This window comes from Giraffa tippelskirchi, chromosome X (assembly GCF_054371585.1).
Source record: "Giraffa tippelskirchi isolate mGirTip1 chromosome X, T2T-mGirTip1v1.2.pri, whole genome shotgun sequence".
Lineage (NCBI taxonomy): Eukaryota > Metazoa > Chordata > Mammalia > Artiodactyla > Giraffidae > Giraffa > Giraffa tippelskirchi.
In genome coordinates, this window is record NC_137289.1 from 68,449,211 (window position 1) to 68,475,889 (window position 26,679).

Consider the following 26,679-nt stretch of genomic DNA (forward strand, 5'->3'; position numbering starts at 1 on the left):
GTCAGTGAATTATTTTTATTTTTAGTGGTGGTGCAGTCTAATCAATGAGGTAATTAAAATTAAACAATATGTGTGACCTAGTTTATTTATTATTTTTTATTTTATTTTATTTATTTATTTATTTTAGTTGGGGGCTAATTACTTTACAATATTGTAATAGTTTTTGCCATACATTGACATGAATCAGCCATGGGTCTACATGTGATCCCCTTCCTGGAACCCCCACCCACCTCCCTCCCCATCCCATCCCTCTGGGCCATCCCATTGCCCCGGCCCTGAGCCCTTGTCTCATGCATCGAACATGGAATGGTGTTCTGTTTCACATATGATAATATACATGTTTCAATGCTATTCTCCCAGAACGTCCCACCCTCACCTTCTCCCTCAGAGTCCATAAAATTGTTCTATGCATCTGTGTCTCTTATTCTGTCTCGCATATAGGGTTATCGTTACCATCTTTCAAATTCCATATATATGCATTAGTATACTGTATTGGTGTTTTTCTTTCTGGCTTACTTCACTCTGTATAATGGGCTCCAGTTTCATCCGTCTCAGTAGAACCGATTCAAATGTATTTTTTTTAATGGCTGAGTAATATTCCATTGTGTATATGTACCACAGCTTCCAATGAAACAAAATAGAAAGCCCAGAGATAAATCCACGCACCTACAGACACCTTATCTTCGACAAAGGAGGCAAGAATATACAATGGAGAAAAGACAATCTCTTTAACAAGTGGTGCTGGGAAAACTGGTCATCCACTTGTAAAAGAATGAAACTAGAACACTTCCTAACACCATACACAAAAATAAACTCAAAATGGACTAAAGATCTAAATGTAAGACCAGAAACTATAAAACTCCTTGAGGAAAACATAGGCAAAACACTCTCCGACATAAATCACAGCAGGATCCTCCATGACCCACCTCCCAGAATATTGGAAATAAAAGCAAAAATAAACAAATGGGACCTAATTAAAATTAAAAGCTTTTGCACAACAAAGGAAACTATAAGCAAGGTGAAAAGACAGCCTTCAGAATGGGAGAAAATAATAGCAAACGAAGCAACAGACAAACAATTAATCTCAAAAATATACAAGCAACTTCTGCAGCTGAATTCCCGAAAAATAAACGACCCAATCAAAAAATGGGCCAAAGAACTAAACAGACATTTCTCCAAAGAAGATATACAGATGGCTAACAAACACATGAAAAGATGCTCAACATCACTCATTATTAGAGAAATGCAAATCAAAACCACAATGAGGTATCATTTCACACCAGTCAGAATGGCTGCTATCCAAAAGTCTACAAGCAATAAATGCTGGAGAGGGTGTGGAGAAAAGGGAACCCTCTTACACTGTTGGTGGGAATGCAAACTAGTACAGCCACTATGGAGAACAGTGTGGAGATTCCTTAAAAAACTGGGAATAGAACTGCCATATGACCCAGCAATCCCACTGCTGGGCATACACACCGAGGAAACCAGAATTGAAAGAGACGCGTGTACCCCAATGTTCATCGCAGCACTGTTTACAATAGCCAGGACATGGAAGCAACCTAGATGTCCATCAGCAGACGAATGGATAGTTTATTTTTTTAATAGTAAAAAACTTCAATTTTTTCTGGAAAGCTTGACTGTTCATATATACATGAGCAGAACTTAAAATTTTCACATTGAAGGAGGCAAAAATATACAATGTGATAAAGTCTCTTCAAAAAAATGTTGCTGGGAAAACTGAACAGCTTCATGTAAAAGAATCAAACTGGACTACTTTCTCACACCATACAGAAAAAGAAACTCAAAATGGATTAAAGACTTAAATGTAAGACCTGAAACCATAAAACTCCTAGAAGAGAACATTGGAAGCATGCTCTTAACAATATTTGGTGGGGGGGGGGTCTGTTTCTCAGGGAAGGGAAACAAAAGCAAAAATTAAGCAAACGGGACTACATCAAACTCAAAAGGTTTTGCATAGCAAAGGAAACCATCAACAAAACGAAAAGACAACCTGTTGAATGAGAGAACATATCTGCAAATGATATAACTGATAAATGGTTAATATTCAAAATGCACAAAGAACACTTACAACTCAACACAAGAAAACAACCTGATTAAAATGGGCAGAGGAACAGAATAGACATTTTTTTCAAAGACATACAAATGGTCAACAGACGCACGAGAAGATGCTCAACATCACCAATCATCAGAGAACTTCAAATCACACCTGTCAGAATGGCTATCATTAACAGACAACAAATAACAAATATTGGTGAGGATGTATGGAAAAGGGAACATTTTTGTGTACTTTCGGTGGAAATGCAATTGGTATAGATACTGTGGAAAACATTATGGAGTTTGCTCAAAAAAATTAAAAATAGAACTGCCATATGATACAGCACAAAAACACTAAATCAGAAGGATATATATATATATATACTCCAGCTCTCATTGCAGCATTATTCACAATAACCAAGATATGGAAGACACCTAAGTGTCCCTCAGTAGATGAATGGATAAAGAAAATGTAGTATTATGTGTATGTGTAATAGAACATTATTCAACCATTAAAAATCATGCCATTTGTGACAACATGGCTGAATATAGAAAGTATTTTGCTAAGACAAATAAATCAGACAAAGACAACAACTGTAGGATCTCATATGCAGAATCTAAAACCCAAAACAAAACAAAAACAGACTCATAGATACAGAGAACAAAAAGGTGGTTGGCAGAGGGGAGGGAAGTGAATGAAAAAGGTAAAGAAGATTAAGAGGTAGAAACCTCCAGTTTTAAAACAGGTAAGTCACGTGGATGTAATATACAGCATAAAGAATATAGTTAATAATATTGTGATAACATTATATGGTTGTACATGGTTACTGGACTTATCACAGTGGTGATCATTTCATAATGTATCCAAATGTCAAATTACTATGTAATACATCTGAAACTAACATAATATTGTACATCAACTACATTTCAATTAGAAAAAAATTCACATTGAAATATGACATTTTAAAGCCCAATTTCTCAGAGAACATCAATCTACTGATTAATCAGGTTTATAGTATTTTTCTCTGTGACCTTATCCGACATCATCATGCTTCATATTTACTAACTTTTGCCGTCACTGTTAATGGTGAACTGACACCAAAATGGCCCCTTCTATTGCTAAAATTTATCATAAAATAACCGTATTAGCAGAACATTCACAAAGTGATGCTGTCAGAAGTATGTTGTTTTGGCACATTGGGAAAAGAAAGTGTTGGTGAAAAATAAAATAAAATAAGCCTTGAAAATTGCTTCCAGGACTGTGTAAGTAATACAAAATGTATAGACAACTCAGCTTGAAGCTCTTTTAAGGTAGAATTACAACATATGTCATCTTAAATACTTAGAGTTTTAACTGCACTTAGTAGCTACCATAGCTTCAGAAATTTAAGAAAAGATAGCACAACAAAGTTTGAAGTCAATTTTCTTTGAAATTTGCATCTTACCTTTACTGTCTTTTTCCCCTCAGATTTCCGCTGATTTAGGATAAAATGTAGGCAAAGGAAGCAAAGGAAAACAAAACAAAAACAAAAAAATCAGCTTCAATTTGTTATTGCAAGTACATTAAAAAATGTCAATATTCTCAGTGCAATAATATACAATTTTGGTCTTCTAGTGAAACTGTTTTTATTTGTTGCATTCTTCAGTGGTTTCAGGAAAAGTATATAACAACATTGTAAATACCATGCAACAATATGTAGAACAATATAAAACTTTCGATTGGCATCAAAAATTGTTATATGCTTAGCTCACATAGGCATTAGCCAAGAAAAAACATCTTTCCACTTAGATATTCTATTATATCATTTATTTTCCATTCATTTTAAAATGGATGAGTTTTTATCTCAAGCATGAATACATTTCTTAAAAAAAAAAAATCTAACTGGTTGGAGATTCATGATTTAGGAGTAAACATAAATATCTATACAGCTTTAGATACTATCCCTAAATACCTAAATATTGATTTTTGTGGGTCTTAGGAACACCTTAATTCAATTCTATTCAACTAAATCCTTTTTGCAGCCATCCTGGTAAAGTCATTCTTTTCCCTTTTATTTAAGACTTCTTTTTTCATCCCATTCAACCTCAGGAAATGAGCAGTAAACTGATTTTGAAGACTCCTTAAGCATTTAGGCCATTTATCCCTTGAATTCATTCTCCTTTGTATGGGATGAATACATCACATGATAAAAGTATCATGTATCTAACATTTCTAGCTAATTATGGTCCCCAAAGTCCTTTCTCCTTGTATTTTATCACAGTTTCCTATCACAGTTACAGTTGTGTAAACATTTCTTTGAGCATCACAGAAAATCGGGGAGGAGATAGAGTTGAATTTGAAATAAGGGTATGTACAAAAAGAGATACAATAAATATAATAAGAGAATGAATGCTGCTACACAGTGCTTTTATATGATTCCAGATTTACTTGTTCATGAAAAATATTAAGTTGTTTTGATCTAAGAAGAAAGTTTTAAGAGTATTATTGTTTTGATAAGAGAATTGAAGTTGTGATGTCAAGGTGTCATCATCAACATTTGCAATTGCTGATAAGTACTCAGTAGTAGTTCAGATGCTAAGGGGCACTACTGGGGTCTTATCAATTAAGAACAGATGAAGATGCAACTATGTCAAGGAGATATTAAGAGTACAAATATCCAGAGTCTGTGAGAACCATCTGAGAGTGTTCAGTCCAGACAAGGTGACTCTTGCTGATCTAAATAGCTCTCTGACTTTGGAGTATTAACTCCTGCCTAGGAAGGTGGATCTCTGCTTAGCAGTGGTGAAAATCATGCAGTGGCCTGGAAGAAAGAGATTATCATGCTGGTCAGCCTTAATGCCTTCATTTTCTAGTGATAGGCTCTAGTAACTAGGGACTTTCTTCTTTGCACTAACAACTGAACATCAGTTCACAGTGAGCTAAGCTCTCTCTCCCAAGAGCCATCTCATAGAAATGTTAAGGAATTGTTCAAGGAAACCGACTGCTTTGGCCAGATGCAATGATAATCTCTTGCCTGAGTTGTCTTGAAACAGGAGGTCCTGATAAAGAATATGATGCTGCCACTGAAAAATAACTGGGAGAATTCGGAAGGGGTCAAAGAAAGGGGGAGAAGATGATATGTCCTCCCAATCTCCCAGAAACCCTCACAATGAAATCTATCTTGGCTGAGAGATGCAAACACCACCGGGGAGGACCCTCAGTCAGATCAAATATGAGCCAAGAAAGATGATTGGTCAGCAACAACCCAGAAGCTAACCTCATTATCATAAAACCTAAGATTGCACACTATGTGGCAGAGCATTCCTTCTGGTTTCTCTTACCCTCCTGCCCTCCACCAAAGCACCCTTTTACAATAAAGTCTTTTGCTTTGTCAGTACATGTGTCTCCTTGGACATTTCATTTCCAAATGTTAGACAAGAGCCCACTCTCAGGCTCTGGAAGGGGCCCCCTTCCTGAAACAGAAAGGTACACCTCAGATAAACTTGGACCTTATTCCTTTCATCGTGCCCTTTGTCTGGAATAATAGTATAATTAACCTATCATTGGTTTGGAGTATGTTATTTCTTTATTGGCTTATTAAGGGACATTATCTGTATGCTATTGGCTTGTGAAATTATAATCCCCAGAGTAGACCTGTATTAAATAAAATATTGGCAAAGATAATCTCATTCTCTGAGCATAATTTGCCTTGAAACAAAACAAAGGCCCCTTATTTTGTTATCCAATGACTTATTTCAGACCAAAAGGGGTATAGCTATATATTTTTTGTCCTGTCATTTTAATATAATTTAAGTTTGCAAAAATGATATTTGAGACAGATATCCTGACATGGGCACAATTCTATTATATAAGGAAATCAAAGTGCTTTTTTTTCTTTCCACTTTGGATAGTTATTTTTAGCCTTAAGTATCCATATTGTTCTTATGTGTTGATCAAATTCAGCCATCAATGGCTCTGTGTTAGAATTTCATTTGTCTGTGAAGGCATAGCCTGAGCATAATGCTTTGAATAATCTCTTTGAAGAAAAAGTCCTTGGATTTTAATGTATTAAAACAATTGGTATTTATATCTTCCTTTATTATGAGTGATAATTCTTAAATAACAGGTTAAAAATGTCAACTTTCCTACAAAAAAACACTCAAAACTTTATCCATATCTAAGACGATAACACTCATGTCAATGTATGGCAAAACCACTACAATATTGTAAAGTAATTAGCCTCCAATTAAAATAAATAAATTAAAAAAATAAAAATACCATTCTTTCTTTTATAGAACAACAATAGATCTTTCTATATTTGCTCCATTAGAATTTACTTTCAAGAACACAGTAGATTTTACTTAGATGTTTTACCTTTTATTACTGAGCAACTCAAAATCCTTAGCAAGACAAGTGAAAATATGAAAATATTAGTTATATCTATCTTGGTAAATTAGTGAATTATTGAAAAATTAATGACAATATTTAAGGCTAGTCAAATATTGAGGAGAGCACTTCTTTATCACCGCAGTGAAAAAAGACAACTTCAGAATATGTGTTTATTTCCTTAAATTATACATTTTAATTAAGATCAATTGCCTATGCTGTGCTACTTTTGCCCTTGTTTGAGAATTTCTATTGAGAAAAGCTCAAAATAGATCAAGTGGGAAATATTAAAATGATAGTCTTTGCATTTTTCTTATCACATAGACATAACACAATCTGTCACTATAAGTGGGCCACTCTCATGACAACTAAACAAGCATTAGAATTAAAAGAAAACACAGAAATATATTGGCAGGTATGTGAGTAGATTGGCAAATTGATACCAGATTTGATGATAGAAACATTTTTAAAAAAATAAATTCTGGAAGGGAAAACACATGCTGAAAAGGAACTTCTATTTTAATGAGGATATGGATTTTTAACCATTTTATGTTTTTTAAAATAACCCCAAGTGGTGAATACTGAATCATCAAAATCACTGTCCAAATGAAATTATTTATAGTGAAGGAGGGAGAAAAGTTCACCAGTCTGAACTTTATGAGCTCAGAAATTTCTATAATATACACTCATCAAGTAGTTTTCACACATTCTTATCAACCTCTAGGTGTAAATAAATTCTCTTACTATCAATAAATGAACATTTCTCCAATTTTATCTAATTTTCAAGATTGATAGAGCTGATTGACTCATTAAAAAGAGGGGCGAGATATAGAGCAGAAGAGAAGCAAGTATGTTAATATCAAGGGAATGATCCAACTAGGGTATCAACCTCAAAATTTAGTTAGCTCTCTTCTGTATCACACAGAATTAGCATAGTAGAATATGGTGGCAGATAAGTCATCACAGTGAAGAGTTATTCAAGTATACACTGAGGCTGTAACTGTATTGGTATAATTTAAAGAAATAAGAGCAAATGATTTTGGTATTCCTCCATATCTATGTGTGTATTTTAGCTTTGTCTGTTTTCAGCCTGTGCATTCAGAACAAAAGCAGCAAGAACAAAGTATGAGGTCAATACAAGAAGCGATCTCTAACCCCAAAGAATATGGCCTCCCTGCAGGTTCTCTGAGAAATCCTAATTCCTTCTTTTACCCATCTCCAGGTTTACCACTTCTCTTCCTTTGCGTGTGAAGTACAGTTGTTACCTTCATTCTGTCTTCATGTATTGATGTTGCTTGCAGAGCATATGTTCTCTTGAGTATAACTATTAAGAATTTCTGATCGCTAAGGCTAATGATAGATGAAGTGTTAGTCACTCAGTCTTGTTTGACTCTTTGCAACCCCATGGACTGTAGCCTACCAGGCTCCTCTGTCCATGGGATTCTCCAGGCAAAAACACTGGAGTGGGCAGCCACTCCCTTCTCCAGGGGATCTTCCTGACCCAGGGATCGAACTTGGGTCTCCCACATTGCAGACAGATTCTTTACCATCCGAGCCACCAGGGAAGCCCCAATGACAGAGTAAAACGCGTAGGAACTAAAGTCAGAAGCCAAGGACACCACATTTCTGAACACAGGTAACAGAAAGAGGGAGAAATATGTTAGAGAACAAAGACACCAGACCTTATCCTTAATTATTATCCTGCCTGCTGATTAGGAAAGAAATAGAACAGTATGTGTACAGAGACAATGCATTTAATAAGAATAGATAGATTTTAAAAGCTTATTACAATGATCACTCAATAAAGCATCAACCATCATTAATTTTTTTTTTAATTGAAGAATAGTTGGTTTACAATGTTGTATTAGTTTCTGGTGTACAGTAAAGTGATTCAGTCATGCATACATATATATATATATATATATTCTTTTCATACTCTTTAGCCTTATAGATTATTACAAAATACTGAGTATAGTTCCCTGTGCTATACAATAGGTTATCTATTTTACATATAGTAGTCTGTATATGATAATCCCAAATTCTTAATTTGTCTCTCCCCTTCTTCCCTTTTGGTAACTGTACATTTGTTTTATATGTCTGTGTGTCTATTTCTGTTTTGTATATAAATTCATGGTCTTCCCTGGTGGTTCAGTTGACAAGGAATCTGCCTGCAATGCAGAAGACCCAGGTTCGATCCATGGGTCAGGAAGATCCCCTGGAGAAGGAAATAGCATCTCACTCCAATATTCTTCCCTGGGAACTCTCACGGACAGAGGAGCCTGGTGAGCTACAGTCCATGGGGTCGCAAGAGTCGGACACGACTTAGAGACTAAACCACCACCACCATATAAGTTCATTTGTATCATTTATATTTTTAGATTCTATATATAAGAAATATATGATATGTGTCTTTCTCTCCCTGGCTTACATCACTTGGTATGATAATCTCTATGTCCATCCAACTGTGACTCAGTTTTTGTCAGTTGGACCAGGTGCAATAGCAAACTGAGATGTTCATTGTGGTCAAAAATAACAAAAAGCACTTCTGATGACCCGAGCAGGGCTGTGATGGTAACTTTTCTGAATGGCATAGTCAAATTGAAAACACTTATGACTATATACACAGAGTAGATATTAAATAAATATTTGTCTAACAAATGGCCAAAATTGGGTGAGAAGTTTAAAAAAAATCTTTATGGTACATGTGTGTTTATAATATAACAAATTAGAAGCCTAAGGAATCAGGTCTAATATTAATAGTATACCAGGCAAGCCTACCCCTCCCCCTAATCTACACTTTAAAAATATCAGAATGTGAAGTATAATTTTTACTTGGTTTAAATCTCCATGTAACTACCATGGCCTAGTTTATTTGTTTTAGTAGGCTGGTACATGTGACATTGTATTTCAGAAATTGATTCAATTATCAACTTAGAGTGTTGTTGGCTTCAGTGGAAAGATATTGGTGAATTTAATAAAAATAATAAACTTAAATGTACTCAACCTGTTTACTATTTTCTTTCTAAAATGTAAATCACCATTTCAAAAGAACACATTTATGAGAATATATCTAGGTATTTTTATTGCCTTATTCTCTTTTTTTCTAAATTTGAGATTGGTATAAAAGTTGTACACATAGTGTCAACTCATCAGTAAAGAGATTATGAAATTTGAAATCAGAAGATCAGGTTTTAGTCCTAAGTTCACAAGTAGCTATGTGAACTTATCCAGGCAAAACTTTAGAAGGCTGTATCTTCCTCCTACACTAAAACCAAAGCATTAGCTTCATTTAATGATGATCATGATGGGCTTCTCTGGTGACTCAGATGGTAAAGAATCTGCTTGCAATGTGGGAGATCCAGGTTCGATCCCTGTGTCAGGATGATCCCCTGGAAGAGGAAATGGCAACCCACTCCAGTATTCTTGCTTAAAGAATTCCATGGACAGAGGAGCTTGGAGGGCTCCAAGGGGCCGCAAAGAGTTGGACACAACTCAGAGGCTACACTCAATGATGATAGTGATAATGATTGTGACAATGACAGGAATAATATTACTACAACTTTCACTGCCACTAGTATCATCACCTTTCATTTATTGAGTGTGAAGCATTTCAGTAAATGTTTTACAAGTATCATCTCACTGAATTGATATAGTGACACTTTGATGTGAGAAAATTATCATTCCCATTTTGCAAAGAGGAATATGTGAATCAAAGAGGTGAAGAAATTTATTTAGTCACTCTACTTGTAAGGTGTAGAAGCTTTCAACTCAGCTTTTCTGGATTCTAAAATTCTACAATGTAAGCTCCATGGCAGCACACATTTTGTCATTTTGAGTTTTGGAATTCTGCTATATTCTTAATGCCTAAAACAGTGCCTGGTACTAAGGAGACCTGCAATAAATATCTATAGATTGAACTAAATAACAAGATATTCCTCCATTTTTTAATTGCATAGATAATTAGAGCTGGGGCATAATTGATTATGACTCTTATTGGAAAGTACAAATTTTAGAGCTTCAGCAATTGGATTCAACTGTTGCCTTGGTCACCTATTACCTATGTGACCCCAGGCATGTTTCTTCTTGTCATTTTGGCTTAGTTTAATCATCTATAGAATAGAGAAATATGAGTTCCTACTTTAGAGTATTTGTTACAAGGGTTAAAGTAAACTAGGAGCATCGAACAGTAGTTGGCTATTTTAATAGTATATATATGTTAGTTCTTATTGCTGGCGATTCATATTAACACATTTGTTGATATATAACTTACATACTGTAGAATTCATCCATTTAAAGGATAAATTCAGTGTTCTTTTGTATATTCACAAGTACCTGCAACCATCATTATAGTCAATTTTAAAGTATTTTGTCACCTCAAAAAGAATCCCCACACCCTTTAACTGTCACCCCCAACCTTTCATTTCTCCCAAGCTTTAAACAACCATTAACCTACTTTCTATTTCTCTGTTCTGGACTTATGAATAAAATCACATAATATGCAGCCTTTTGTGGCTGGTTTCTCTCACTTATCATAATGATTTCAAGATTCAGCCATGTTGCATCATATTTCAGTAAGTCATTCCTTTTTTATGTCCAAGTAAGATTTCACTGTATAGATATACCATATTTTGTTTAAAAACTATTCAATTAATGAGGATTTGGGCTATTTACACCTTTTGGGTATTATGAATAATGTTACTCATAAACACATACAGAGGTTTTTGCTTGGACATGTGTTTTCATTTCTCATGGGTATACTTGTATACCTAGGAGTGAAATGGCTGAAAACTCTATGCTAAATCATTTGAGAAAATGCTAGACAGTTTTCTAAAACAGCTGCACTGTTTTACACTCCCATCAGTAGTGTACAAGTGTTCTAATTTCTCCACACCTTTCCCAACAAGATAATCTTATTTTTAACTTATTAATTTTAGAATTAAAGATCATCTAAATATTAGAATTAAGTAATAGAAAATTTATAATTAAATATCTGTCTAAATATTTTTAAACTATATGCTGGAGTTCAAAATTATTTTAATTAGGTCTGTAAAACTATGTAACATGAACTATTCTACTATTAATATATGAATTTAACATGCTATTCCTTGTTACTAAGATATCAATGAACAGATTGCCAAACTCATCCATTCAAAGTGTTGAAAAGTTATCTATGTCTTGATATAGGTCTTCCTTTGTGGCTCAGACAGTAAAGAATCTTCCTGCAATGCAGGAGATCTGAGTTTGATCCCTGGATCAGCGAAGAACCCCTGGAGAGGGGAATGGCTACCCCCTCCAGTAGTCCAGATATGAATTTACACATAATTTGAAATACATGAAGGAAATTCTCTTTGAATGAAACTTTTTTAAATGGTTGCCAAATTATTATGTATTCAAGTCCACCTACCATATAGTGTGTGTGTGCATGCTCAGTCATGTCTGACTCTTTGCAACCCCATGGACTGTAGCCTACCAGGTTCCTCTGTCCATGGGATTTTCCAGGTAAGAATACTGGAGTGAGTTGCCATTTCCTCCTCCAGGGGATATTCCTGACCCAGGGATCAAACAGGCATCTCCTGTGTCTCCTGCATTCCAAGGATTCTTTACCCCTTGAGCCATCAGGGAAGCCCATGGAACAAGACATTCCATTTGCTGAATATGGGGGTAAGGGATTGAGAGTACCGGATTAAATCCAGTTGATATGATTTTTCATGGGTCCTGAATCTTGGAACATGCAGAGATTATATGCAGTACCAGAATGAGAGCCAAACTAAAGGGGAAAAAAAACTACTTTATTCAGAATTGATACTAGAATTGATCTAACAAAGCTAGAGTAAAATATTCTCAAAATGACCTAGAAGCAGAATATTATGGATGATACCAAATCTGCAGTTTCTTATAGAAGACAGGGTTGGGCTAGAATACTATTGCACTTGCTCTCACATAATCTTTCTAGCTTATTCAAAACCCTACTCTTACCCTGAAACATTCATATACTGTGACAGTAACAAAAGCAATATGACAAATACATCTGCTTTCTGAAAATATTGCATGTCAGTTGAAACAATGTCCCATTTTTAATTGTTTGAATTTTGCATAAAGATACCTCTGTTTGCTACTAAAGATGTATGCAATTGTCTTTAGCATCGTTTTAAATTACAGATCATCTTAACATGTCCTTCTCATGAAATGCAAAAATCTGACAATGCTGCACTGTGTCTATTAAAGCTTGTAGATGTTACAATATAAACATCAAAGTAATAAAGTGATTATGAGAATAAACATCAGAATACCAATGATCTTTCTTATTTTCTAGAAGGAAAACATTTTTTAAAGTGCAGTAGCTACCAGACTGCTTACCTCTGTGAAGGCCTTTTTTTTTTTTTTTTTCATAATGGATGAAAGCATAACTAGATCTATGATAAAATAAAAATTTAAAAGCAATCTATGTGTCTGCCTTTATATCAAACTCTGAGATAAACAAAGACTACTTGAAAGTAGTATTATTAGTTCATTAGCATTTTTTCAAGTGAAAGTTAAATGTTAATCTTATATAAATTCTAGTTAAGCATGTGATTTTATAATTGTGACTTGAAACTAAGATACTTAATTTATCCTTTGGCTTTAGTTTTAAACTACTGTTACCTAGCTTAGAGAACAGTAAGTTAATACAACTGTCTGATACTGATTGTCATTTCTGGCTTATTTTCTAGATGGGAAAAATATTCCTTTTTAAGATTATCATACAGTTTTCTTGAGCTTTTAGCTGATTACTGATATATTCTCCCCTATTTCAAACTCCTCTAGCAATTCTATGCTGAATTTCTACTTTTGGTGCAATTTCTGTGGAATTTCAACTTTGTTTCAAATCACTTAAAAAAACCAGAAACTCAAATCCCTTCATTTTCCCCCCAGCTGTCTTGTCTTAATAATGTCAATTCAAATAAAGCATAATAGTTTTAGTGGAAAAAAATAATGTACTCCAACAACTCATGTCCACTCTAAATTCAAAATTTGATCTTATTTGTAAAAAAAAAAAACTTTTTGAGATGTTAGTTAGATAACGATCTTGAGATAAAATCATCCTGGATTTAGAGATGCCCTAAATCCAATAACTGGTGTCCTTTTAAGAAGAAACTTGAAAGTATTAGTCGCTCAGTCATGTCTGACTCTTTGGGACCCCGTGGACTGTAGCACATCAGGCTTCTCTGTCCATGGACTTCTCCAGGCAAGAATACTGGAGAGGGTTGCCATTCCCTTCTCCAGGGGATCTTCCCAGTGCAAGGATGGAATCTGGGTCTCCTGCATTGCAGGCAGGTTATTTACCAACTGAGAGGACACACATCAACAAAAAGAAGGTAGCCAAATGATGGCAGGCCAAGACTGGAGAGATGTAGCTACAAGCTAAGGAATGACAAAGATTGTCAAGTGCCCCCAGAAGCTGGAAGGAACAAGGAAACATTCTTCTGGGGACTCTCAGAGGCACTGAAGATACCTTGATTTCAGAATTTGAACCTGCAGAATTGTGAGAGTATAAATTTCTGCTCTTTTAGCCAATTTTTTTTTTTGGTAATTTGTTCTGGTGCAAACAAATAGTGAAGGGAACATGTTCCCATTTCAACAACAACAAAAAAATACACGAGGATATAAAATAGATTGTTCTATTTTCCGATTATCAAACCAAAATGCATTGAAAGATTATTGAACACCAATCACTGTATTTTATATAATATGTAAATTTTTGGAGGACTGGGATAATCATAAGCAAGCATATCATACAATAGAAACAGAATATCCAGTTTTGAATAAACAGATACAGGTTCCAGTTTCAGATCACTCACTCATCTGTGAAACATTTAGCAGAAGCCTCTTTGGTACTATGTACATATATTCTAAATTATAGAAAAATGAATGGGATAAGGCCCGTGCCCAAAAGGATCTCACAGTTTAATAGGGAAGCCAGAGATAGTTATCAATAAATGCAATATTATATATTAAGTGTTACAATGGGCAGGTGAATAAAATATTATCATACCACAAGAGAACAAATAGCTGTTTAATGCTGAGCAAGTCTTTTGAGATCCCTGAATCTGTTTATTGATCTGTAAAATGGAGATAACAATAACAATTCATAGCCTTCCTACCTCTGGAGATTATTTTGAAGATGAAATAAAATAAAATAAAATCCTCTTCCTCCGATCTCTCCTTTTTTCTATATTTTTCTTTCCCAACTATTTTGAAAATCTACTATTTTTAAGAGTCCTATGAATCAGACTCTCTCTTAGGTATTTAATATGCATTATTTGAATTATCCTTAAAATAGTTCATCATGGTAAACACAATTGTGCTAATCTTATATATTTGGAAATCGAGGTGCAGAAATTTATACTATGTGCCAAAATTGCATAAATCAGGAAGAAAATATTATTTTCATACAAGCCTTTTGTAAGTTTTAGGTATAAATACATCAAAAATAAATATTATACTACTAGAAGTTAATGTTCTATGTGTCTCAAAACCTAGTAATAAATTAGATGATGAATAATGTTTCAAATATGTATGAACAATTCCAACTAGATAAATATTGTATATTCCCTATAGTACTTTTATTAGCTCAGAAAGAACATTCTTATGTGTTTCTATAAAGTAGTCATTTGCATTGATTTTAATGGTAGGCAATTACATTTGTATTTACCTACCGGATTTCTCTAAGCTAATTTTCCCTTAAAATTTACAATTACATTTATATTAACTGTAAGAATATTCAATGTTTTTACATATGCAAGCAACATGGCCAGTTGTATAATATGGAGCCTCCAGTATTAGTTTATTTTATATAATGTAAGCAAACTACTATTTTGTTGTTGTTCAGTCACTAAGTCATGACAACTCTTTGCCACCTCATGGACTGCAGCATCCCAGGTTTCCCTGTCCTTCACTATCTCCCAGAGTTTGCTCAAATTCATGTCCACTGAGTCAGTGATACTATTTAACCATCTCATCCTCTGCTGCCCTCTTGTCCTTTTACCTTCAATCTTTCCCAGCATCAGGGTTTCAGTTACTTAGTTATGTCTGATTCTTTATGGCCCCATGGACTGTAGCCTGCCAGGTTCCTCTGTCCATGGGATTCTCCAGGCAAGAATACTGGAGAGCATTGCCATATTCTACTCCAGGGTATCGAATCCACATCTCTTGCATCTCCTGCATTAGCAGGAGGATTCTTTATCACTAGCACCACTTAGGAAGCCCAGACTACTATTAATAAATAGTATAGTTGGCCAATTTTCCAATTTAAGCACCTTAATTCTTTGCTCAGTTTCCATCTGGTTAATTCAGATGCATCATATATGTAAAGAGGGCATCTTATTTGTGGAGAAAAGACCAAGGTTTCACAATCTAGTTCCCCTTGAGGGTAAGAAGGACTATATAGTGTGACAATGCTGGGAAACTACAGACTAGAATGAATTCTTGCTTCTTCCATCTCCTCTAACTTCTTCATCCATTCATTCACCAGGCTAGTTATTAAGATACAATGATCTCCAAGATAGAAGCAATCATCTTTTTGCTTACAGAGATTATAGTATTCATAAGGGAATAGATAAGAATATAGATAATTATAATACTTGTGATCTCAAAATAGTTTGGCAGCTTTTTACTCAATAATAGAAGTATCCTTTATAATTTTATTTCCCAGAGAATAATTTCTAAACATTTAGTTACAGCTTTGTTAGTGTTAGTAGCTCAGTCGTGTCCAACTCTTTGTGACAACAGAGTTATAAAGTGAACATTAACTAAGTGTACAACTGAATATTTACTGTAGCTAAACTCCAATATCTATGGTGCTGCCAGATTTCTAGAATAGGGAAATAAAAGAACTCCTCCTGAGTGATCCATGAAGTCTTGAATTATCAAAGACTTACATTAAAACTGCATAAGATTGGATCTGAGCTTTATTAAAAAAGGTATTTCATTCCCCTGGAGGCTCATCTGCCTTAGGCGTCTTTCCAGTATTTAGCTCTTCATCAAGTAGTTAGCATCTTCCATCTGTTGTGGGTTTTAGTTCTACTGAAGTATCTGAAATGTTTTAAGCTTGTACATTTTTTACTGTTTTGTGAATCTACCATGTAGATTTTCATTTTTTTTCCAATTTATCACATTGACACATTGACCACATTATCATTGTTATTTTCAGCATCCAATTCAACATAAAACAGTGGATGGTTTCATTTATCTCACTGGCTGCATTTATTCTCAGCAGAGCTCTGTATTCAGCGCATTTTTATTTTTATGATTGGTTATTTATCATTAGTATTTTTAGAAGAATGAGACAGTTCTAATTCTTGGGAGCTTTAACTATAGAATTTTATCAGTCAACAAATATTTATTGAGCATCTACTATGTGACAGGCATGGTACTTAGAATCATGGGCTCTGGAAGTAAACTGCCTAGCTCAAAACTCAGCTCTACCACTTATTAACTGTGTGACCTTGGGCCAGCTGCTTAACTTCTCTATTTCCTGCTTGAATTTGTCTATCTGTAAAACAACAAGAATAAAAATAGCAGCTCTATAATAGGGTGTTTGTGAGGGCTAACTGAGTTAATACAGTTGAGCACTTAACACTATCATACAGTAAGCTCTCAACACTGACTGTTATTGTTAATATCAATATCATAATCATTATTTTAACTATGCACTGGGAAACCTTGAGTACACTATAACAGACAAGGAAGAATCTTACAATCCACTGACCAAGTCAGCTACTAAAAAATACTTAGATATTATCAGTGAATTAAATGCTGAGATATAAGAAAGTGCCTTGAGTGGTAGTAAAAGATTGTGAGAAGGAAAACTTTTGCTTTGAGCTCCCAAGTGAATCACTATCTCATAAAAATGAATTATAGAAAACTGTAATACTGATCTAGTTTGCCTGAAGCATATAACAAAAAGTCCCAGTTTAAAAAAAAAATCAAACATTTTATTCAGCTAGTGACTATGGTCCAAAAGTAAAAAGTTAAGTTTATTAAGGGCTTTAAACATTTATAAATCTCCAGGGCCACAAGACTTAGTACATGGCCCTTAATGTTAATCAAGTAGTGAAACAGAGGTTTCTATCTTGGGCTCATGGGATTAGAATCTTGGCCCAGATGATGAGCTCTTTATCATATTCATTCTAATTGTGGCTCATCTTGAAAGGATTAGATCTATTGTTAGGAAGAGACCTTGTCAGCACTAAGGATGCAGTGATTAATAGAAAATTCAGTATAATTCCTTTGGATATATGTCTAAAATCTCAATTGAGACCTGGACCACATTATTAAGTGATTAAAGAAATTGTAATTGCCACCCTTTATTCACATTCAAAAACTAAGTAGGAATTAATCATTGCAATAAAAGAATAACAGAAAGCAAAATATTTCATAACTAATATTTTACAGATAGATAGCAAAACTTTAAAATGGGCTACAGAAACTATGCTTGCTATCATAAGCCAGAACAAACAAATCATCAGAAATGCTCTAACAAAATCTGGTTTAATTTCAGTGAAGGTCAAATTTGCCCTTGGGGCCACCTTTTTTTTTCTTTCACTATTATTGCAAACTTAGCTTTGTTTTGTTTGTTTTTACTCCAATAAAAAGTAGAAAATGAATTTCAGTCAGCCCTGCCTGATAATCTCCAGAAGTTTTATCTTAAGAGCATGCTGTTTGTAGGTGAGTTAACAGTCTGACATGTTTGTTCAGCACAAAGACATGTTTCCAGGGTGTAGCATACCAATATTAAAAGATCAGTACTGTATCAGTGTTTCCCTAAATAAGGTCATGGCTAAAATAAGCAGAATTTAATATAGGTACATTTGCTCGGAATGAAGATACATCAAAACAAGTGTCAAGTGAAAGGAGAAAGTTCTGTTAGCTGAAAAAGTATGGTGGTATGATAAGAATTGTAGAGAATTCTGTCAAACATTTGAGGAAGAATTGATTCCAAGTATTTTCCAAGAAAAGTAAGAGGAGACATGAGGCATGGGTCTACAGTGGGTCAGGGGCACTGGCAGCAGCAGTAATGGCATAAACCCTCTTGGAGGAGAGATATTACACTGACCATAGAGCTTATAACCTACTACAGAACTACTATGGGACTGGGTTGCCTCAGGCCAACCTACAGGGAGGAAACATAGCCCCACCCATCAGCAGAAAACTGGATTAAAGATTTACTGGTCATGGTTAGCACACCAGGGCAAGACCCAGTTTTCCCCACAACCAGTCCCTCCCATTGATTGAGGTTATACCTGAATGGTCAAGTGGTTTTCTCCACTTTCTTCAACTTAAGTCTGAATTTGGCAATAAGGAGTTCATGATCTGAGCCACAGTCAGCTCCCAGCCTTGTTTTTGCTGACTGTATAGAGCTTCTCCATCTTTGGCTGCAAAGAATATAATCAGTCAGATTTAGGTGTTGACCATCTGGTGATGTCCATGTGTAGAGTCTTCTCTTGTGTTGTTGGAAGAGGGTGTTTGCTATGACCAGTGTGTTCTCTTGGCAGAACTCTATTAGCCTTTGCCCTGCTTCATTCTGTATTCCAAGGCCAAATTTGCCTGTTACTCCAGGTGTTTCTTGACTTCCTACTTTTGCATTCCAGTCCACTATAATGAAAAGGACATCTTTTTTGGGTGTCGGTTCTAAAAGGTCTTGTAGGTCTTCATAGAACCGTTCAACTTCAGCTTCTTTGGCATTAGTTGTTAGGGCATAGACGTGGATTACCGTGATATTGAATGGTTTGCCTTGGAAACGAACAGAGATCATTCTATTGTTTTTGAGATTGCATCCAAGTACTGCATTTCAGACTCTTTTGTTGACGATGATGGCTACTCCATTTCCTCTAAGGGATTCCTGCCCACAGTAGTAGATATAATGGTCATCAGAGTTAAATTCATCGATTCCAGTCCATTTTACTTGGCTGATTCCTAGAATGTTGTTGTTCACTCTTGCCATCTCCTGTTTGACCACTTAAAATTTGCTTTGATTCATGGACCTAACATTCCAGGTTCCTATGCAATATTGCTCTTTACAGCATCGGACCTTGCTTCTATCATCAGTCTCATCCACAACTGGGTGTTGTTTTTCCTTTGGCTCCATCCCTTCATTCTTTCTGGAGTTATTTCCCCACTGATCTCCAGAAGCATATTGGGCACCTACCGACCTGGGAAGTTCATCATTCAGTGTCCTATCTTTCTGCCTTTTCAGACAGTTCATGGTGTTCTCAAGGCAAGAATACTGAAGTAGTTTGCCATTCTCTTCTCCAGTGGACCACATTCTGTCTCTAGACCATTCAGGTATGACCTAAATCAAATCCCTTATGACTATACAGTGGAAGTGAGAAGTAGATTTAAGGGAATAGATCTGATAGAAAGAGTGCCTGATGAACTATGGACGGAGGGTAGTGACATTGTACAGAAGACAGGAATCAAGACCATCTCCAAGAAAAAGAAATGCAAAAAAGCAAAATGGCTGTCTGAGGAGGCCTTACAAATAGCTGTGAAAAGAAAAGAAGCCAAAAGCAAAGGAGAAAAGGAAAGATATTCCCATCTGAATGCAGATTTCCAAAGAATAGCAAGGAGAGATAAGGAAGCCTTCCTCAGCAATCAATGCAAAGAAATAGAGGAAAAAAATAGAATGGGAAAGACTAGAGATCTCTTCAAGAAAATTAGAAATACCAACGGAACATTTCATGCAAAGAAGGGCTCAATAAAGGACAGAAATTGTAGGGACCTAACAGAAGCAGAAGATATTAAAAAAAGGTGGCAAGAATACACAGAAGAACTGTACAAAAAAGATCTTCAAGACCCAGATCATCACGATGGTGTGATCACTCACACTCACCTAGAGCCAGACATCCTGGAATGTGAAGTCAAGTGGGCCTTAGGAAGCATCACTACAAACAAGACTAGTGGAGGTGATGGAATTCCAGTTGAGCTATTTCAAATCCTGAAAGACGATGCTGTGAAAGTGCTGCACTCAATATGCCACCCAATTTGGAAAACTCAGCAGTAGCCACAGGACTGAAAAATGTCAGTTTTCATTCCAAACCCAAAGAAAGGCAATGCCAAAGAATGCTCAAACCAGTGCACAATTGCACTCATCTCACACGCTACTAAAGTAATGCTCAAAATTCTCCAAGCCAGGCTTCAGCAATATGTGAACCGTGAACTTTCAGATGTTCAAGCTCATTTTAGAAAAGGCAGAGGAACCAGAGATCAAATAGCCAACATCCTCTGGATCATAGAAAAAACAAGATAGTTTCAGAAAACCATGTCTTTCTGCTTTATTGACTATGCCAAAGCCTTTGACTGTGTGGACCACAATAAACTGTAGAAAATTCTGAAAGAGATAGGAATACCAGACCACCTGACCTGCCTCTTGAGAAACCTGTATGCAGGTCAGGAAGCAACAGTTAGAACTGGACATGGAACAACAGACTGGTTCCAATAAGGAAAAGGTGTATGCAAAGGCTGTATGTTGTCACCCTGCTTATATAACTTATATACAGAGTACATCATGAGCATTGCTGGGCTGAATGAAGCACAAGCTGGAATCAAGATTGCTGGGAGAAATATCAATAACCTCATATATGCAAATGACACCACCCTTATGGCAGAAAGTGAAGAAGAACTAATGAGCCTCTTGATGAAAGTGAAAGAGGAGAGTGAAAAAGTTGGCTTAAAGCTCAACATTCAGGAAACTAAGATCATGGCATCTGGCCCCATCACATCATGGCAGTTAGTTGGGGAAACAGAGGAAACAGTGATTGATTTTATTTTGGGGGGCTCCAAAATCACAGCAGATGGTGATTGCAGCCATGAAATTAAAAGACACTTACTCCTTGGAAGGAAAGTTATGTCCAACCTAGACTGCATATTACCAAGCAGAGACATTACTTTGTCTACAAAGGTCTATCTAGTGAAGGCCATGGTTTTTCCAGTGGTCATGTATGGATGTGAGAGCTGGACTATAAAGAAAGCTCAGCGCTGAAGAATTGATGCTTTTGAACTGTGGTGTTGGAGGAGACTCTTGAGAGTCCCTTGGACTGCAAGGAGATCCAACCAGTCCATCCTAAAGGAGATCAGTCCTGGGTGTTCGTTGTTAGGACTGATGTTGAAGCTGAAACTCCAATACTTTGGCCACCTGATGTGAAGAGCTGACTCATTTGAAAAGACCCTGATGCTGGGAAAGATTGAGGGCAGAAGGAGAAGGGGACGACAGAGGATGAAATAATTGGATGGCATCACCGACTCAATGGACATGGGTTTGGGTAAACTCCAGGAGTTGGTGATGGACAGGGAGGCCTGGCATGCTGTGATTCATGGGGTCACAAAGAGTTGGACACGACTGAGCAACTGAAGTGGTACTGAGTCCTTCCCATTAGGAAGCTTACACAAGCCTGTTATCCTCATCTATCATAGGGCAGACAGAATAAAAATCACAATCACAGAAAACTAACCACAATGATCACATGGATACAGCCTTGTCTAACTCAATGAAATTATGAGCAATGCCTTGTAGGGCCCCCCCACCCCCCACAAGGCAGACAAGTCATAGTGGAGAATTCTGATAAAATATGGTCCATTGGAGAAGGGAATGGCTAAACCACATCTGCATTCTCGCCTTGAGGACCCTATGAACAGTATGAAATTGCAAAAACATATGCCACTGAAAGATAAACCTCCCAGGTTGGTAGGTGTCCAATATACTACTGGATAAGATCAGAAAAATAGCTCCAGAAGCAACAAAGAGACTGAACTAAAGCAGAAACGATGCCCAGTTGTGGATATTTCTGGTGATTAAAGTAAAGTTCAATGCTGTAAAGAATAATACTGCATAGAAAACTGGTAAATGAATCAAGGTAAATCGGAAGTGGGCAAACAGGAGCTGGCAAGAGTGAACACTATAACCCTGACCCAACACTAACCAAATGCAGTGTTAATAAAACAAAAACATAATACTAACAAATATCTTTCATGCGTGTTAGCAAATCAAATTCAACAATCTATAAAAATAATCACACACCATGATCAAGAGCATTCCAGGTATGCAGGACTTGTTCAACTTTGGAAAAATAATGTCATCCACTATCAAAACAAGCCAATGAAGAAAATTATATGGTCTTACCAGCTGACACAGAAAGAGCATTTTGAACCTAAGCGAGACCATGTTGGATCCTGGGCACAGAAACTTTCTGTGTCTCCTGTTTCTTGTTTATGGGAAATAAGCTTCAGCCTCTATGACCTTCAGGGCTTCCCTAGTGGCTCAAATGGTAAAAAATCTGTCTGTAATGCAAGATACAGGTTCAGTCCCTGGGTTGGGAAGATCCCCTAGAGGAGGGAATGGCAGTCCACTCTAGTATTCTTGCCTGGAGAATTCCATGGACAGGGGATCCTGGCGGGCTACAGTCCATGGGGTCACAAAGAGTCAGACACAACTGAGTGACTAACTCTTTCACTTTCTATGACCTTTCCTGAGTTCCAAGGGGCAGTTCAAATAGTTGCTGATCAGGGAAGGGACAGCATGCAGAGACAAGGGAGGAGCAGTCAAGAAACAATACTGCAGCCTTGGGGCAGGGTTCTGGTTCTGCCTCAAGATCTTTGAGCTTCAGTTGAACTAAAACCCACAATAGATGGAAGATGCTAACTACTTGATGAGGCATTCTTCATTCCAGAGAGAAGGTCACAGTTTGATAACCTTGAGAACCACAGAAGTTCATCAGGAGACCACCTGAGGCTAGATTAAAAGAATGCAGGCCCTGCACATAACCCTAATCCTTATCAGCAACCCCACAATTGAACTATTGCTATAAAACTCTTCACTAAATACCCCTGAGTTGGGACACACAGTTTTGAGGGCACAAACCCACTTTGTCCCCCTTTGCCTGACAAAGCAATAAAGCTATTTTTTTTCCTACAACACCCAAAACTCTGTCTCTGAGATTCATTTCAGCACCAGTGCACAGAGGCCAAGTTTCAGTATCAAATTGGCTATTTTCAAAAAGACAACAAATAATGAGTGTTGCAAGGATGTAGAGAGAAAGGAATCTTCACGCACTGTTGGTGGGAGTGTAAACTGGTGCAGCCACTATTGAAAAAATATATAGAGATTCCTCAAAACATTAAACATTAAACTGCCAAAATCACAATCCCTAAAAGTAAAATTAATTATGCTTCATCAAAACTTAAAATGTTTATGTGAGACCCTGTGAAGAGGATGAAAATACAAGCTATGGTTTGGGGGAATATATTTGCGATTCATATATCTGACAAAGGGATAGTATCTATAGTACAGTAAAGAACTCTCAAATGCAACTTATAAAAAAAAAAAAAGCTCAGGTAATCTATTTAGAACATGAACTAAAGATGTGAACAACCATTTCCTTAAAAAGGATATACAGATAGCAAATGAAAAGATTGTCAGCATCATTAATATCTTAGACTCTTTGGGCTGTGATAAATAGGTAACATAAACTAGGTAAATTAGACCCAAAAAATATCTCTTTCTCACAGCTCTAGATGCTGATAAGTCGAAGATTTGGTTGATTTGATGTTTGGTGAGGTGTTAGGAAGCATTTAACGGGAGGCTTCCTGTGTGCTGATCTGTCATGATTCCTCTTTTCCTTATTAATCCTTGAATATTCAAGGATTAAGAGGAGCTGGTATGCCGCTCCTGGGGACTGAGGAATGCATGCATTTCCTTCGTTAGCTTTTCCATACGGTGAAGTGAAGTGAAGTGAAGTCACTCAGTCACGTCTGACTCTTTGCAACCCCACGGACTGTAGCCTATTACACTCCTCCGTCCATGGGATTTTCCAGGCAAGAGTACTGGAGTGGGTTGCCATTTCCTTCTCCAGAGGATCTTCCCGACCCAGGGATCGAATCCAGGTCTCCTGCATTGTAGGCAGATGCTTTACCAACTATTTATGACCCTCTTCCTTTCTGATATGGAAAGTGATTATTCACAACCCTCTCTCTTTGAGCCTTATGTTTCCTTGGTAATTTGTAAGATTTTTGATCCTTATCTTTGCTGAAAAAGCTACCTTATAAGACAGTATATATACCAACACTACGTTAAATAAAACACTCTTGTTCCATCAGAGCTCTGGTCCCCGTGTCTTTCTTCATCTCACTCTGTCTCTCTCCTTCAGGCTAGTTCTCTGGAGCATAGAGGCCCTCCGTGCTTACTTACTTGCCCGGGCTTTCAAGACCTCCACAAGAGGGCGCTCTGAGCCTACCTAAGCTGTGCAAACTCTTTGTCCTAGAGTTTTACTGGTTTTCTACTTAAACCAGAGAATATCAGCCTCTTTCTTTCTTTCTTTCTTTCACTTTCTTATCATTGAGTCCATACCAACAGGTTCCTGTCCATTAAAGGAACCCAACAGTGAGGGACTAATTTCTGGTCCGTAGGTCTTTTTGCTGTGTTCTCACATGGTGAAAGGGCAAGGGAGCTTTCTCAGACTTCTTTTATAAGGACATTAATTCCCCTCATGCCCTGGCCTCATGACCTAATCACTTTCCAAAAGCCTCACCTCCTAATACCATCACCTTGAGGGATAGAATTTCAGCATATGTATGGGGGATGGGACACAAACATTCATACCATAGCAATTAGCCATCAGGGGAATGCAAATTTAAACCATAATGAAATAGCATTACACATCTATCAGAATGGCTAAAGTTAAAAAAAAAAAAAAAAAAAACGTCAGTCAGTCAGTTCAGTTGCTCAGTCGTGTCTGACTCTTTGCGACCCTATGAATCGCAGCACGCCAGGCCTCCCTGTCCATCACCAACTCCCAGAGTTTACCCAAACTCATTTCCATCGAGTCAGTGATGCCATCCAGCCCCCAAAAAGTAGAAGCACCAAATATCAGAGAGATTGCAAAGAAAATGGATCACTCATTCACTGTTTATGGGAATAAAAATGGTACATACACTGTGGTAATCAATTTGACGGTTTCTTATGAAATTAAACATGCGACCCAACGATTACACTTTTGGACATTTATGTCAGAGAAATTAAAACTTACACCCACGCCAAAACTTGAACACTACTGTTCATTGCACCTTATTTCATAATAGTCAAAAATTAAAAACAAGTCAGATGCCCATCCACAAGTGAATGGTTAGACAAATTATGGTGTCATGGTATCAATACCATGAAATGCTACTCAGCCATATAAAGGAACAATTGAAACATACAACTTGGGTGAACTTCCCAGGAATTATGATGAGTGAATTATCCCTAAGGTTATAAATTGTATGATTTGATTTATTACATTCTTAAAAATCTCAAAATTATAAAATTTGAGAATAGATTAGTAGTTGCCAGAGAGTACACATAGGGAGGAATGGTTTGAGGGAGATGAGTATGCTAATAAAAAGGCAACAAGAGGAAAATTTTGGTGATGGAACTGTTCGATTTATTGACTATGGTGGTGGGTACAGAAATATACACATGTGATAAGGCTGTATAGAACCACACATACACACACAAATGCAAGTGAATGTATATAAATTTAATAAAATCTAAATGAGTTTGGTGGACTGTATACATGTCTATACCTTGGTTTTGATATTATGTTAAGAGTGTTGCAAGATGTTGCCACTGGAACAAAACAGGTAAAGGGTTTGAGATATAAAATAATATATGTGTCATTACATGTAAATCTAGAAGTATCTCAATAAAATTACAATTGCAATTTAAAAAGCAAAACTTACTTGAGTTTAAAAGAGAATAAGCAAGGAAAAGCAGAATTTTTAGGAGCCAAAAAGTTGCCGTGTCTGGGACAAAATATATTTACTATAAACATTTTCTCTGGTGCAACAGACTTCTTACACGTATGTCCTTTTTTTTTTTTTATAGTTATAACAAATATTTTTAGTTCTTAGTAACTGGAATTTCTTAGTGCTCAGTTGTTTTAAATAAATGACAAGGGGAGATAAAATGTGGAAAATGAAAGAAGATCTAACCTTGAAGCTGGAAAGATTTCATCATGGGAAATATTGGATTTGGACATAACTGTAGCACATCTTTCATGTGTGCTATAAGTGACAAGGTATATTAGGAAGAATATATTGTTTTTCATGTCACTGCACACCGTTTCTTTGTTGATGCATTCATTCAATTCTAACTTTATTTAGCATTTGTTAAAGAAAACAATAAGATGATACATATCTCCACTCTTTTTGTTTAGAGTTATTCTCATTTGTGTGGTCCTCAGTAATAT

At 36.3% G+C, this 26,679-nt stretch overlaps 1 protein-coding gene across 7 annotated transcripts in view; it reads right to left on the bottom strand.

Annotated features, from left to right (window-relative positions):
• The window catches only part of PCDH11X (protocadherin 11 X-linked), an 868,063-nt gene that overhangs the window by 448,503 nt on the left and 392,881 nt on the right, over window positions 1-26,679 (bottom strand). For 5 of the 7 annotated variants that reach the window (XM_081567469.1, XM_081567465.1, XM_081567463.1 and 2 more), the window contains exon 5: window positions 3,501-3,530. The exons of the other annotated variants lie outside the window; for them this stretch is intronic. In XM_081567469.1, the coding sequence (XP_081423595.1) occupies window positions 3,501-3,530 (30 nt within the window). The remainder of the gene's footprint in view (window positions 1-3,500; window positions 3,531-26,679) is intronic. 7 annotated transcript variants of the gene reach the window in all.